Source organism: Scyliorhinus canicula, chromosome 7, assembly GCF_902713615.1.
Source record: "Scyliorhinus canicula chromosome 7, sScyCan1.1, whole genome shotgun sequence".
NCBI classification, from domain to species: domain Eukaryota; kingdom Metazoa; phylum Chordata; class Chondrichthyes; order Carcharhiniformes; family Scyliorhinidae; genus Scyliorhinus; species Scyliorhinus canicula.
This window is the reverse complement of record NC_052152.1, coordinates 146840616-146855434: the sequence shown is the minus strand read 5'-3', so window position 1 is coordinate 146855434 and position 14819 is coordinate 146840616. Positions and strand designations below refer to the sequence as shown.

General features: G+C 50.6%; 1 protein-coding gene across 1 annotated transcript in view; it reads right to left on the bottom strand.

Moving 5' to 3' along the window:
- The window catches only part of ctnnbl1 (catenin, beta like 1), a 220712-nt gene that overhangs the window by 83133 nt on the left and 122760 nt on the right, over positions 1–14819 (bottom strand). The window contains exon 9 of the mRNA XM_038803075.1: positions 9276–9334. Within this exon, the coding sequence (XP_038659003.1) occupies positions 9276–9334 (59 nt within the window). The remainder of the gene's footprint in view (positions 1–9275; positions 9335–14819) is intronic.

The window sequence follows — 14819 nt, the reverse complement described above, 5'->3', positions numbered from 1 at the left end:
TTGAACCCATATCCTCAGAGCCTGGGCCTCTGGGTTACTAGTCCAGTGGCATTATTACTGCACCACCATCTCCCCCTCCAATGATTGAGATTTTACAAGACCGTCAGCATACAAAACATAGATTGGATAGCTCTCTTCTTCAGCAATTGATCCAATTTAACCATCACTGCCAGAATTCTGTATTCAAATTGCCATGGAATTCTGTATTCAAATTGCCATGGCAAATAATTGCTTGGCAGTTTGCTATTGCATCCACATTAGTAAAAACAAGGCCAACTGTTTAGAAATCTGTTTAGCACGTTAATGATAACATTAGTCTTGTTCAATTAAACATTATCATTATTCTACTAAATACATTTTGTTGGCTTATTTCACTCTTCCCAAATAAAATACTACAAACCTTTCAAATTTATTTTGCATACACACAGTTCTGAGAACAATGCAGCAAGAACAAAGAACTTAACAAATGCCCATTCTATATATGCCTGCACTGATCTTAGGTGCCCCAGCAAAATTAGAATTTGTAGCCTATTGTAAAGCATTGGACAAAGGCTAGTTCTAACTTTCTGGGATTCAGAATTAAAAATTCACAGAAATCATTCCCGGTGTATGTTTTATGACAGATAAGATTCCTTTTTGAAGTGCAGCTGACATTCAATACTTAAACATTGAGCCACAGACTTTTATTCTTATCTGTGTTCAACAGCAGACTAATAGCACATAAACAAAACCAATGACCATTGTATCACTTGAGGGAACACAGCAAGTGTAATGCTAAACTCAAACTTTTGTTCAAAATCGGGACAAATATAAGAAAGAGAACCCCCCCCCCACCGATATGGGTGATGAGGGCTTCATCATAATAATGTCATTGAATGTTAAGTGGAGGTGGTTAGATTCATTCTTGTTGGAGCTGGTCGTTGCCCGGCACGAATGGTACCTATGGGCTACTTTTAACATCGGAGGAGTTGCAAATGGAACCGTGAGGATCCTGACTTCTGACCTTATGATAGAGGGAAAGTCATTGATGATGCACCTGAAAATGGTCAGGTATGGCACCTTTGTTGGGTGGGATGATACTAAATATTATTCACTCTTACTTATTCGTAGTGTTATAGTTGATATAACACAACTGATTATTTCAAAATACCTACGGCTCATCGTGTCTGTGCCGGCCATCAAGCACATATCTATTCCAACCCCATTTTCCAACACTTGGTCCGTAGTCTTGTATACTATGGTGTTTTAAGCACTCACCTAAATTCTTCTTAAATTTTGAGGGTTCTCGCCTCTACCACCCTTTCATGCAGTGAGTTCCAGATTCCCACCACCCTCTGCGTGAAAAAGCTTTTCCTCAAATCCCCTCTAAATCTCCTGCCAATTATCTTTAATCTATCCCCCCCCGGCTATTGACCCCTCAACTAAGGGGAAAAGCATCTTCCTATCTACGCTTTTCATAATTTTGTACATCTCAATCAGGTTCCCCCTCAGCCTTCTCTGCTCAAAGGAGAACCAGCCTCGTTTCATAGCTGAAACGCTCCATACCAGGCAACAGCCTGGTGAATCCTCTCCACACCCTTTCCAGTGTGAACACTCTGGTGGCCAGAGCTACACACAATACTCTAGCTGTTGTATAACAAGCATTTTATACAGCTCCATCCTTGCTCTTATATTCTATGCCTCGGTTAATAAAGGCAAGTAACCCGCATGCCTTCTTAACCACATTATCTTTCTGTCCTGCTGCCTCAGGGACCTATGGTTATGCACCCAAAGACATGCACTCCCTAGCTTTCTACCGCTCAATGTGCATTCCCTTACCTGGTTAGTCCTCTCAAAATGCACACCTCACACTTTTCAGACTTATATTCCATTTGCCTTTGTTCAGACCATCTGACCAGCCTGTCGCCCTGTAATCTGAGGTTTTCCTCTTCACTATTTACCACACCACCAATTTTTGTGTCATCTGTGTATTATTACTCACACCATCCAGTTACATCTACATCGTTAAGGTACACGACGAATAGCAAGGAACCCAGCACCAATCCCTGCAATACACCACTGGACACAGGCTTCCAGTTACAAAAACAACCTTCAAACAACATGATTGGCTGCAAAGCCAATTTTGGATTCTATTTCCCAAACTGCCTTGGATCCTGTGGGCTCTTACCTTCTAGATCAGTCTCCCATGCGGAACCATGTCAAAGCCTTACTTAAGTCCATGTAAACTACATCAACTGCACTGCCCTCACCTACTCACCTCTTCGAAAAATTCAATCAAATTTGTTAGACATGATCTCCGCTTGACAAAGCCATACTGGTTATTCTATCCCTCAGAATTTTCTTCAATAATTTCCCTACCACTGATGTTAGACTTACTGGTTTGTGATTAACTGGTTCTTCCCTACATTCCTTCCCCGCCAGGGTTTTTTCACCTCCCCTCTTCGCTCTTGATTTCTTTTTTAAGTACCCCCTGCACTTTCTATACTCCTCGCACACATCCGCTGTTTCAAGCCCTCTGTGTCTGCCAGAAGCCTCCCTTTATTTCCTGATCCTATCCTCTATTTTCCTGGACATCCAGGGTTTTCTGGATTTTTGGTCCCATCTTTTGCCTTTATAGGAGGTTTATGTATGCTCTCCATTTCCTTTTTGATTGGCTCCTACTGCTCTGAAGTGGATTTTCCTACAAGTTGCTGGGACTGTACTATAGGCCCCCTAACAGAATGGGGGAGATAGAAGAGCAAATATGTAGGCAAATCTCACAGAAGTGAAAAAACAATAGGGTAATAATAGGTGATATCATCAACTTCCCCAATATCAACTGGGATAGCCAGAGTGTGAAAGGCTTAAAGGGGGCGGAATTCTTAAAGTGCAACCAGGAGAGCTTTTTGAGTCAACAAGTTGAAAGGTAGGTCATGGCGTGGGGTGGCCGCAGGAGAAGTGACGGCGTGGCGTGTGAAGTGGTGGAGAAGTGAGAGAGCGAGTGTCGGGGTGAGGGAGCGAGAGCCGGGGAGGGGGGGGGGGGGGGGGGGGGGGGGGGGGGGAAAGAGGGCGAGTGCCGGGGAGGGGGGAAGAGGGCGAGTGCCGAATAGGGGGGAAGAGGGCGAGTGCCGGGGAGGGGGGAGAGGGCGAGTGCCGGGGAGGAGGGAGAGGGCGAGTGCCGGGGAGGAGGGAGAGGGCGAGTGCCGGGGAGGGGAAAGAGGGTGAGTGCCGGGGAGGGGGGGGGGGGGGGAGAGAGGGTGAGTGCTGGGGAGGGGGGAAGAGGGCGAATGCTGGGGAGGGGGGAAGAGGGCGAATGCCGGGGAGGGGGGAGAGGGCGAGTGCCGGGGAGGGGGGAGAGGGCGAGTGCCGGGGAGGGGGGAGAGGGCGAGTGCCGGGGAGGGGGGAGAGGGCGTGCCGGGGAAGGGGGAGAGGGCGAATGACGGGGAGGGGGGAAGAGGACGAGTGCTGGGGTGAGGTTGGGGGGGGGGGGGGGAGGGGGTGAGTACTGGGGAGGGGGAAGAGGGCGAGTGCTGGGGGGAGAAGGCGAGGGAGGCTGTCCGTCTGGCCAGGTTCCAGCTTCCAACAGGCGTGACCATGAAGCCCATGGCACCTGGCTGCTGGGGAGGGGGGTACGGGCAATGCTGACTTGTCGTCATGTCTTCCCCCCCCCTCCACCAGGCCGTGATGTTTGCTGATCAGCCAGCGATGTTGGCCGCCATGGCGGTAGCTGCACTTCTACATGTTGCCCTGGGGGAGGAGGAGGAGTAGGAGGTGAAGCGTGCCATGGAGGCGGCGGAGGCTGCCGCAGGAGCGTGCTGCAGAGGGGCAGGTGGCAGCCGCCCAGGCCGGAAGGACGCCCGCCCGATAGGACGAGGAGGAAGACGAGGACGAGTAGGAGGGGGAGGAGGAGGTGGTGGCGCCACGGCGACGAAGACGCCCGAGGAGGCTTTGTGTGTACCGGCCCCGTTCGTCGTACCAGGACTTCATGGACCAGACATGCAGGAGACGACTCCGGATGAGCCGGGAAACCGTGGCACACATCTGCCACCTGATGGCACACCTAGCACCGCGTGGCACTGGGGGAGGACACCCTCTCCCCGTGTCCATCAAGGGTACGGTGGCCCTGAACTTTTATGCCACGGGGTAATTCCAGGCGCTGAGTGGGGACCTGCCCGGCATCTCACAGACATCAGTGCAGCGGGGCAGTGACAAACGCCCTATATGCAGACCGCTACATCCAGTTCCCTGTGGACCGGACCAGCCAGGATGCCCGGGCAGCGGGCTTCGCTGCTGTGGCCGGGTTTCCCATGGTCCAGGGCGCGATCGATGGGATGCACGTCGCCGTGTGGCCACCTGTGGATAACAGGGCTGTGTTCACCAATAGGAAGGGGACCTATTCCATGAACATTCAGGCCGAGGGGTTGGTTGCTGGGCGACAAGGATTACCCGTTGCAGTCGTGGCTGATGACGTCTATACGGAGGCCACAGAGTGATGCGGAGAACGGCTACAACGATGTCCATGCAGCGATCAGACGTGTGATAGAGAGGTGCTTTGGGCTGCTAAAAATGTGTTTCAGGTGCCTGGACCGCTCTGGAGGGGCCCTCCAGTACCCGCCAGACAGGGTCGGCCGCATCGTTGTGGGGTGCTGCATCCTGCACAACATAGCCCAGCAGAGGGGCGATGTGCCACAGGCAGAGGGGGAAGTGGAGGAGCAGCAGGACGAGGAGCAGTGCTCCCCAGATGAGGAGGATGGGGGCAATGGTCAGGACAGACGGGCTGGTCATGACGGGAGGCTGCCCACCATTACCGGCTGGCCAGTGGGCACAGGACAGGCTGATAGCCGCCCGGTTCACTGACTGGGGGGGTGTGGAAATCGCTGAGTATGGGCACAGACCGCACACCATGACACCCCCCACCCCACCCGCATGCACACCACCCCTCCATTGCAGATCCACCTGTGGCACAACGGGCCGGGCTCTCATGGTCGCCGGTGGAAGCATGTCTATTGCAGGCCAAGTACCACCCTCCACCTGGACCATCCCTGCATGCGGCCGCGACACTGCAGCGCAGGGTCCCTTCCTCTGCCCGGGGGGATGGCGAGGGCGACCCGGGGGCGGGGGGGGGGGGGGGGGGGGGGGGGGGGAGGGCACACTCACCTGGGGTCGACGTAATACCACCCCATCACACACACACACTGGCGCTCAACGCACACGACACCCCCGCACGCTTCGGATAGGGCACAAAGGCAGTTTCTGTATGTGTGAAAGTGATTTTAAGAACAAACAGTCCATACACGTGCCTTAGACCCTATAACTCGTCTGTGCCCTGCTCCCGTGCCAACTAACTCGGTGTCTAATTGTTTGGCCTTAAGGGGCCTTTGACTACGTCTAGGTGGTTCCCCAGACGGAAGAGCAGAACTGGAGGTGGACTCCTGTGATTCCTGCCCTGTGACTCGGGATCCCTTTGGCGGCCGTTTCCTGAGGCGGCCCGGCCTAGATGGGCCAGGATGCGGCTCGGGCAACTGGGATGGCGAGCTGCCAGCCTGTCCTGCCCATTGGCTAACAGATGCACCTGGGACGGAAGTGAGGTGGGGGGTGGGTGTTCGAGGTATCGCGGTGTTCCGCGCATCCCCTACATGGGGACCTGGAACGGGCCCCAGCACCTCCTGCTCCCTCGGGGTGCCCAATGGCCCCTACATGGGCCGGGGATGTGAACGGACCGACGGACACCCCCCCCCCCCCCCCCCCCCCCCGACACTGCAAGTTCTGGAGGCTCGCCCTGGTATCGACAAGGGTCTGCAAGTTTGCAGCCATGGAGCTCAGGGAGTTGGTCATCCCTGTCTGTGACTGGGCCACGGCCGTCAGAGACTGGGCCACGGCCTGCAGAGACTGGGCCACGGCCTGCAGAGACTGGGCCACGGCCTGCAGAGACTGGGCCACGGCCTGCAGAGACTGGGCCACGGCCTGCAGAGACTGGGCCACGGCCTGCAGAGACTGGGCCACGGCCTGCAGAGACTGGGCCACGGCCTGCAGAGACTGGGCCACGGCCTGAAGAGACTGGGCCACGGCCTGCAGAGACTGGGCCACGGCCTGCAGAGACTGGGCCACGGCCTGCAGAGACTGGGCCACGGCCTGCAGAGACTGGGCCACGGCCTGCTGAGAACGCCAGGAACCCGGGATCCATCTGGGCGGCAGATGGTTGCTGGGGTCGGCCTGCCCTCCGACCGCCCGGCTGCTCCAACCTCCACCTGCTGTTCCGGTACGGCTGTGTTGTGCGCACCAGTGAGTGTACCAGAAGCCTCATCGCTGATGTGCCCTACCGAGGTGAGTGTCTCTGTGATGGTGGAGGATGTTGGCGACAGCAGTGGCGTTGTGTCATGATCATCATCTGAGCCAGAGTCCGTGGTCCCCTGGGGTGGCGGTTCCTGTCCACCCGTCCATTGTGCGTCGGTGTCCCGTGTGTCGGTGTCCTCGTGTAGGGCTGTCCCGGATAGGGGTGTCCTGGCTCGGCTGCGACGGGGGCCTGTGGCTACCCCCCTCGTTGCTGGGTGTCGCATGCCTGCGTCACCGCACTTGCAAGAGACGGGGGCGTCATCTCCCTGTTGCTCCGGGCCTGTCCCCGTCTCGCGGCCACCCTTGGGCGTCGCATGCTGGAGGGGCCGGGTCTCTCCCTGTCTAGTGGCCGCTCTGGGGCATCCGGAGGGGGTGTTGCATGCCGGAGGGACCGGGTCTCTCCCTGTCTCGTGGCCGCCCTGGGGTGTCGTGGGGGCGGGTGCTTCGACGTCTGGTCCTGCAATACCCAATACAGCATGCATGGTTAGACATGCGGGTGGTGATCGGGGGATATGGGGGAGGAGGGATATGGGCTAAGGGGGGGATATGGGCGAAGGGGGGATATGGAGGAGGAGGAATATGGGGGAGGAGGAATATGGGGGAGGAGGAATATGGGGGAGGAGGAATATGGGGGAGGAGGAATATGGGGGAGGAGGAATATGGGGGAGGAGGAATATGGGGGAGGAGGAATATGGGGGAGGAGGAATATGGGGGAGCAGGAATATGGGGGAGCAGGAATATGGGGGAGGGGTGTTAAGGGGCAGGGGGGATATGGCCGTGGAGCGTCTCAGTGGTGGTGCGCTCCCGAACTCTGCATCGGCAAGCTTCTGGTCCTCGGGTACGCCTGCCAGTTCTAGGGCCCTCTCCTCATGGACAGTGAGTGGTCTCTCATCAGCTGGGCCCCCTCCGGTCCTCTCACGCTCCCCTTGTGTGCGCGCTTCTCCTGTGGGGGGCGGGCGGGTGGGTGGCAGGAATAAAGGGCAACAGTGTTAGGCAGGGATATACATGCAGGCCAGCGGTTGCGCATATATTGGCAGAGGTGCGCAGCACATTAGGGTTAGGGTTAGTTGCATCTGGGGGTGAGCCGCACATCGGGGGGGTACTCACCCTGGCTGCCCTGACAAGGTCATTCATCTTCTTGTGGCACTGGGCGCCTGTCCTTGGTGTCACAGCCACAGCGCTGACGGCCTCTGCCACCTCCCGCCACAGGCGCTGGCTGAGGCGTGGGGAAACCATGCGGCCGTGTCCGGGATACAGGGCCTCCCTCCTCTGCTCTACTACGTCCAGGACGACCGCCGTTTGGGGGGGCCCGAAGCCGGTGTGATCCGCACCGTTTTTGCCGCCGGGTTCAGGCAATCGCGCCGATTATGGGGGAATCCCGCCCATGGTCACTATCACCATAATGCTCTCCACTGACACTTCCACCACCTGCCGGGCAGCACCGGAGCACAGTGATTAGTACTACTGCCTCACAGTGCCAGAAATCTGCGTTCAATTCCAACCTCGGGTGACTGCGTGGAGTTTGCACGTTTTCCCCATGTCTGCATGGGTTTCCTCCAGGTGTTTGGCTTCCTCCCACTGTCCAAAGATGTGTGGGTTAGGTGGATTGGCCATGCTAAATTGCCCCCAAGTGTCTAAAGGCCAGGTGGGACTACGGGGATAGGTGGGGCTGTGGGTGTAGGCTTATGTGTTCTTTCAGAGGGTCAGTGCAGACCAGAGGGGCCGAATTGTTTCCTTCTGTACTGTAAGGATTCTATGATAATGTTGGGGTAACTGAAATCACCTACATTCTTACCCTATTGTTTTTACACTTCTGAGATTTACATATCTGTTCTTCTATCTCCACCTGACTGTTTTAGGGCCTATGGTACACTCCCAGCAATATGATCGCCCCTTTTTGTTTTTAAGTTCCACCCATATGGCCTCAAGTGAGAAGCCTGCGAACATATCATCCCTTCCCACTGCAGTAATTGACTCCTTGACCAATATTGGATCCCTGCCCCGCACCAAGCCTGAAAATTCTATATGGTCTCTTTTGCCAGTCTCGCATTTTTGATTTTACACTTAAACATTGATTTCTATCATTGGGAAGTAAAATGCTTTGAAGTTTCATTGTAGTTGAATGCTGCAGGAATTACAACAATCATTCATAATTTAACAACTTTCAGTAACGTGGGGAATAAATGTTTGAAAAGATCTGTGAAATAATGTAAAATTCAGTTAGATACTGAAACATCAATATCATTTTTTTCCAGGACTGCTGGAAATTAATGGTAGCTGCAGCATCTAAACTTCAGAATGTGGAATATTCACAAGTTGTTTAGTTTCCTCAAAAGCAACCATCTTAATACATTTCAAGCTTGATGTAAAATTAATTGCAGCCTACTTGTGGCACATTTATTACATAATAATACAAGTCAGCTCGGCTTAATTGACAGCACTCTCACTTGAGACAGAAGGTTGTACGTTTAAGCCCGCTTTACTCCTTAGAAGTAACAAATTACTGAATATGTGGCTCAGGTAAACAGACAAAAGCCTGTTACACGATTCAAAGCTCTCCAAGCGTTCTCCCTTAACTCATACCACCATCACTGGTCATTCTTCTGAATTATGCTTTGATGCTTGTGATGTGCACAAAATGGCTCCCAAATATGCTGACATAACGGCCTCATTAAAAAAAAGATATTCCTTAGATATATGCAGCACTTTTGAACATCCCAAGCGATGTGATGAAGCATTGCATACAGGTTCTTCCTTTATTGTTTTTATAAATTATCTAGGTCTACTGATTTAGAAAACAATGTGTTCTGATGTTCACTTCTAGATGAAAAATGCAGTTTGAATTACTGATAATTCAGGTATAATTTATGTCTGATTGATAAAGGAGGAAAGACCACTGAAGCATTACAATGAGTTAAGAATATCAACCTAGTCAGGGGCCAGAGGCTATAACAGATACTCACTGACAGCTGCTGCAGCAACACATCGATCCCTTCCTGGTCACCAAGTAATTCCCTATTGACTGAAAACAGTGGAACCACTTGTCAGATATTACAGCATTAAACATGGATACACTGTGCATAATCAATACTACACAATATATTAGCAAATCAACGAGAGAGACAAATATTAGAAGGCAGCAAACATTCAACCAGAATAATACTTAGCCACAAAACTTAAATGAAATTATTTAATCACTAGAATTGCTTGCAAATAGAAATTGTTTTTTCATAATCAAGATAGCTGCTGCACAAGTACCAGGCAAACCAAGATATTCAACATAAGAGTCCAATGGACACTATTAAACAAAGGCAGTCCTTAAGTATTCACAGAAATATTTAATGAGCCACAATGAAGGGGTCAACTCTTGTTGTTTACTAGCTGCCTTTATAATTTTATGGGAGAAGGTTTATTTTATTCATCAAGGAAAGGTTTGTTAAGGAACCAGAGTGGAAATAAATAATACAGTAAACAAATTTCCAGGTTTAATTCCCAGCAGCCAAGCAACCTGCTGAAATTTGAAGACATGCACTCTCAAAACTGAAAAACAGTCTTTCAAATTTAAAGCATGTATCACTTAATCATGACTAAATAAAAATAGATAACTGAATGAGTAGTTCTTTCAATGGGCCAGCCGCGACAGGTTGAATGGTCTTCTTCTGCACCATATGGTCCAATACATTCCCCTCTGCTCTGCACTATAGAAAGGAAACTGATCACTAGATTGACATTTCAAATGAGCGGGTTGTCCTCTGAGGGAAGGTTGGACAAATTGGGCTTATTCCCACTGGAGTTTAGAAGGGTGAGGGGTGACTTGATTGAAATCTAGAAGATCCTGAATGGAATTGACAAAGTGGACATGGAAAGGATGTTTCCTCCTCTGATTGGGCCCAGAACTAGGGGGCACTGTTTTAAAAGTAGGGTTCACACTTTTAGGACAGATATGAGGAGAATCTTTTTCTCTCAGATGGTTGTGCGACTTTGCCTCAGAAGGCACCGAGGACAAGTCACTGAATATTTTTATGGTGGTGGAGGGAGATAAGATTTTTGTTAGGCAAAGGGATCAAAGCTCATTTGGGGTTAGATGGGATTGTGCAATTTGAAACACAATCACATCAGCATGATCTTACTGGATGCGGAGCAGGTTCAAGGGGCTGAGTGGCCTATTTCTACTCCTATTTTGGCATGTTCATATGAAAGGAGTAAAAGTGGCTTGATTAAAAGGCGTCAACTCAATGATCTCTGGTATCATCTAGCAAGGAAACTAAATGCCCTGATACAGTGAAGCAGGACATTCTTTAATGGATAAATGTAACGTATCATTTTGTTCCATTCAGTAATCTGACAAACAACATTCCAAAAAACATTTAGGTGATCAGACATGTTTCTCCAATTCACTCAAATGTAGTGTTATGGGCCAGGGTTTAGAGAACCCCAAAGTGTATCATGGAGTTCATCTGATCCACAACGTTTACTAGATTGTGGTATGAGGGGCACACGGCCCGCTCTACAGGTGTGGTACAACAGAAATCGAAAAGTATTTTTTTTAAGTAAAACAATGTTTATTCTATGAACTCAAGTTAACCTTTTTAAAACATAGTGAACATCTTAGCAGCCATCAATTCAAATACAACCCCCAAAGAATACAACATTAAGTAATCCTTACTTTCTTTTTAACATCCATAAGACATAAAAGAAAAACTTTTAACAGAAACATATCAGATTTAAATTCATTACTGAGAGCAGTTATCACACTGAATTCACCAAATGATCCAGAGATAGTCTTTACATGGCAGAGAGAACCTGCTTTGGCTGGCTTCAGCTCTAACACTAAAACAAAACCAAAAAAAACAGACACGCCCAAGCTTTTCTAAAAGTGAAACTAAAAAGCAGAGCCGGAGCTCAGCTCCACCCCCACTCTGACATCCCTGCAGTGACATGAGCAGACAAACATTTCTTAAAGTGACATTCTCATATGACAGTAGTCACAACATTATTCTACACACTGGGGATATAATGTTGTGAAAAAGCAAGTGGGAGATTATTCTACAACACTGTTGAGTTCCCTATCTAAGCTACGTTATCAACTGAAACAAGGGAGAACTAGTAACTGGGCCAATTCATGTTTTGATGCTTCTGACTCAAGAGGGTCACTGATCTGACAGAAAACTTGAACGAAATGGAGCTAGAAAAGAGTAGTTTACCAGTTTATATATGTGGACCAGTAATTTAATTTTCTTGATCCCCATTTGCACATTTGAGGCTATTCTTCTCTGTGGCCAACAGCATTTCATGACACACCCAAGGTGCAGGCAAACAGATGGGTGACCGTTAGAAGGGGCAGGGAGTCAGTGCAGGAGTCCCCTGTGGCTGTCCCCCTCTCTAACAAATATACCACTTTGGATACTGTTGTGGGGGGAGAGCCTATTAGGTGAAAACAACAGCAGTCAGAATATTGGCACCACAACTGGTTCTGTTGCTCAGCAGGTGAGGGCAAAGTGCAGGAGCAATAGTTATAGGGAACTCTATAGTAAGGGGCACAGATAAGCGCTTCTGTGGATGTGAAAGAGACTCCAGGATGGTTTGTTGCCTTCCTGGTGCCAGAGTCAATGATGTCTCTGAAAGAACACAGGACAACCTGAAGGGCGAGGTCATAGTACACATAGGTACTAACAGCATAGACAGGAAGAGCGATGAGGTACTGCAGAACGAGTTCAGGGAGTTAGGCAGTAAGCTAAAAAGCAGGACTTCTAAGGGTTGTAATCTCAGGATTACTCACTGTGCCACGTGCCAGTGAGGCTAGAAATAGGAGGATAGTGCAACTAAACACATGAGTAAAGTGGTGGTGTAGGAGGGAGGGTTTCAGATTTCTGGACCATTGGGATCTCTTCTGGGGCAGGTGGGACGTGTACAAGAAGGACGGGTTGCATCTAAACTGTAGGGGCACCAATATCCTGGCTGGGAGCTTTGCAAGAGTCACTCGGGAGGATTTAAACTAGTATGGCAGGGGGGTGGGAACCAGTTAGTTTAGAACAACATCATCCTGTCTGCTCAAACGCAGTGGTCTGAAGTATAGTTGCTTCAACACCAGAAGTATAGCAGGCAAGGCTGATGAACTTAAGAGCACCGATTAGTACTGGGAACTATGATGTTCCAGCAATCACAGAAACATTGTTAAAGGAAGGACAGGATTAGTAGCTCAACGTTGGAGGATTATAGATGTTTCAAGAGAGATACATGGGGCTGCAAAAGGGGTGGGGGAGTAGCATTACTGGTTAAGGAAAATAGTTCAGCCAAATTGCGGGAGGACATCTCGGAGGGCTCAACAATGAGGCAATCTGGGTAGAACTCAGGAACAGGAAGGGGGCAATCACTTTTTTCTTAAAAATTTAGAGTACCAATCATTTTTTTCCAATTAAGGGGCAATTTAGCGTGGTCAATTCACCTACCTTGCACATCTTTGGGTTTGTGGAGGTGAGACCCGGATCCTCGGCGCCGTGAGTCAGCAGTGCTAACCACTGTGCCACCGTGTTGCCCCCTGGAACAGGGCAATAACAATGTTGGGGGTTTATTACAGCCCCCCAAACTGGCAGCAAGAGATAGAGGAGCAGATAAGTAGAGAGATTTTGGATAGATGCAAAAGCAACAGGATTGTTGTGGTAGGAGATTTTAACTTCCACTATATTGACTGGGACTCACTTAGTGCTAGGGGCTTGGATGGGGCAGAGTTTCTAAGGTGTATCTGGGAAGGCTTCTTAATGCAATATGTAGATAGTCCAACTAGGGAAGGGGCAGTACAGGACCTGATATTGGGGAATGAGTCTCCCCAGCATACTCCTGGCAAGCCCATCACAGCGGCGTACATCCCACCCCAGGCAGAAGTGAAGAAGGTGCTGGACGAATTGTACAGTTATAAACAACAATGAAACAGAACATCCGGGAGGTCTTGTTCATCGTGGCTGGGGATTTCAACAAGGCCAACCTCAAGAGTGTATTACCAAAATTCCACCAATGCATGTCCTGTCCCACCAGAGGCAACAACACTCTCGGCCACTGCTACACAAAAATCAAGGGCGCCTACTGTTCCATCCCCCGACCGCACTTTAGAAAATCCGACCATAAGTGGTGATCCTTCTCCTAGTATACAAACCGAAACATAAGCGTGAGAATCCGGTTAAGGTCGTGCAGTGCTGGTCTGAGGAAACAGAAGAGCTCCTACGTGGATCCTTGGAGTCAGTGGACTGGTCCATGTTTAAGAACTCAGCAACCAAACTAAACTAGTATGCCAACACCGTCACAGACTTTATCAGCAAATGTGTGGACGACTGCGTGCCAAAGAAAGTAGTACGCAAGTTCTCCAACTGGAAACCATGGCTTAATTGGGAGATTGATTCCCTACTGAAGGCCAGGTCTGAGGCGTTCAAGTCAGGCGAACCAGTCCTATACAGGAAATCCAGGTACGACATCCGCAAAATCATCTGCGATGCCAAGAGACAATATCAGGCCAAACTAGAGTCGCAGTCTAGCGTTACAGACTCTCATCAGTTGTGGCATGGCCTAACAACGTAACAGGCTACAAAGCCAAGCCGAGCAGAATCTCCAGCAGCAGCGCACCCGTCCCCGATGAACTCAATGCATTCTATGCTTGGTTCAAGCAGGAAACCATCAAACAGCTGTTGACTGCCCCAGCAGCCCTGGACACACCCATACCCACCTTCACAGCTTCCGAAGTCAGATCGACCTTCCAAAAGGCGATGGGTCCGGACGGGGTCCCTGGCCGTGCACTGAGTTCCTGCGCGGACCAGCTGGCAGATATGTCCACGGACAACTTCAACCTCTCCCTACTCAAAGGTCCCCACCTGCTTCAAGGCCACCATCAAAGAAGAACCAGGCAACGTGCCTCAATGACTGCCGTCCGGTGGCGCTAACATGGATCGTAATGAAGTGCTTCGGGAGCTTGGTCGTGAGGCACATCAACTCCATACTCTCAGAACACCTAGATCCACTATAATTCGCATATCGCTGCAACCGGTCCACAGCAGATGCCATTTCCCTTGCCCTACACTCATCCTGGAGCAATGCGACAATAAGGACTCCTACATCGGACTCCTATTTATTGACGACAGCTCCGCCTTCAACATCATAATCCCAGCCAAGCTCATATCAAAGCTCCAAAACTTAGGATTTGGTTTCTCACTCTGCAACTGGATCCTCGACTTTCTGACCCAGAGACCAGAATCAGTAAGAATAAACCCACCTCTTCCACGATAGACCTCAATTCCGGGGCCCAAGAGGCTGCGTACTTAACCCAATACTATACAGCCACTGCCCAAGAGGGAGAGCCGCGGCCCAAGAGGGAGAGCCGCGGCCCAAGAGGGAGAGCCGCGGCCCAAGAGGGAGAGCCACGGCCCAAGAGGTGCAGCCACGGCCCAAGAGGTGCAGCCACGGCCCAAGAGGGACAGCCACGGCCCAAGAGGGAGAGCCACGGCCCAAGAGGGAGAGCCACG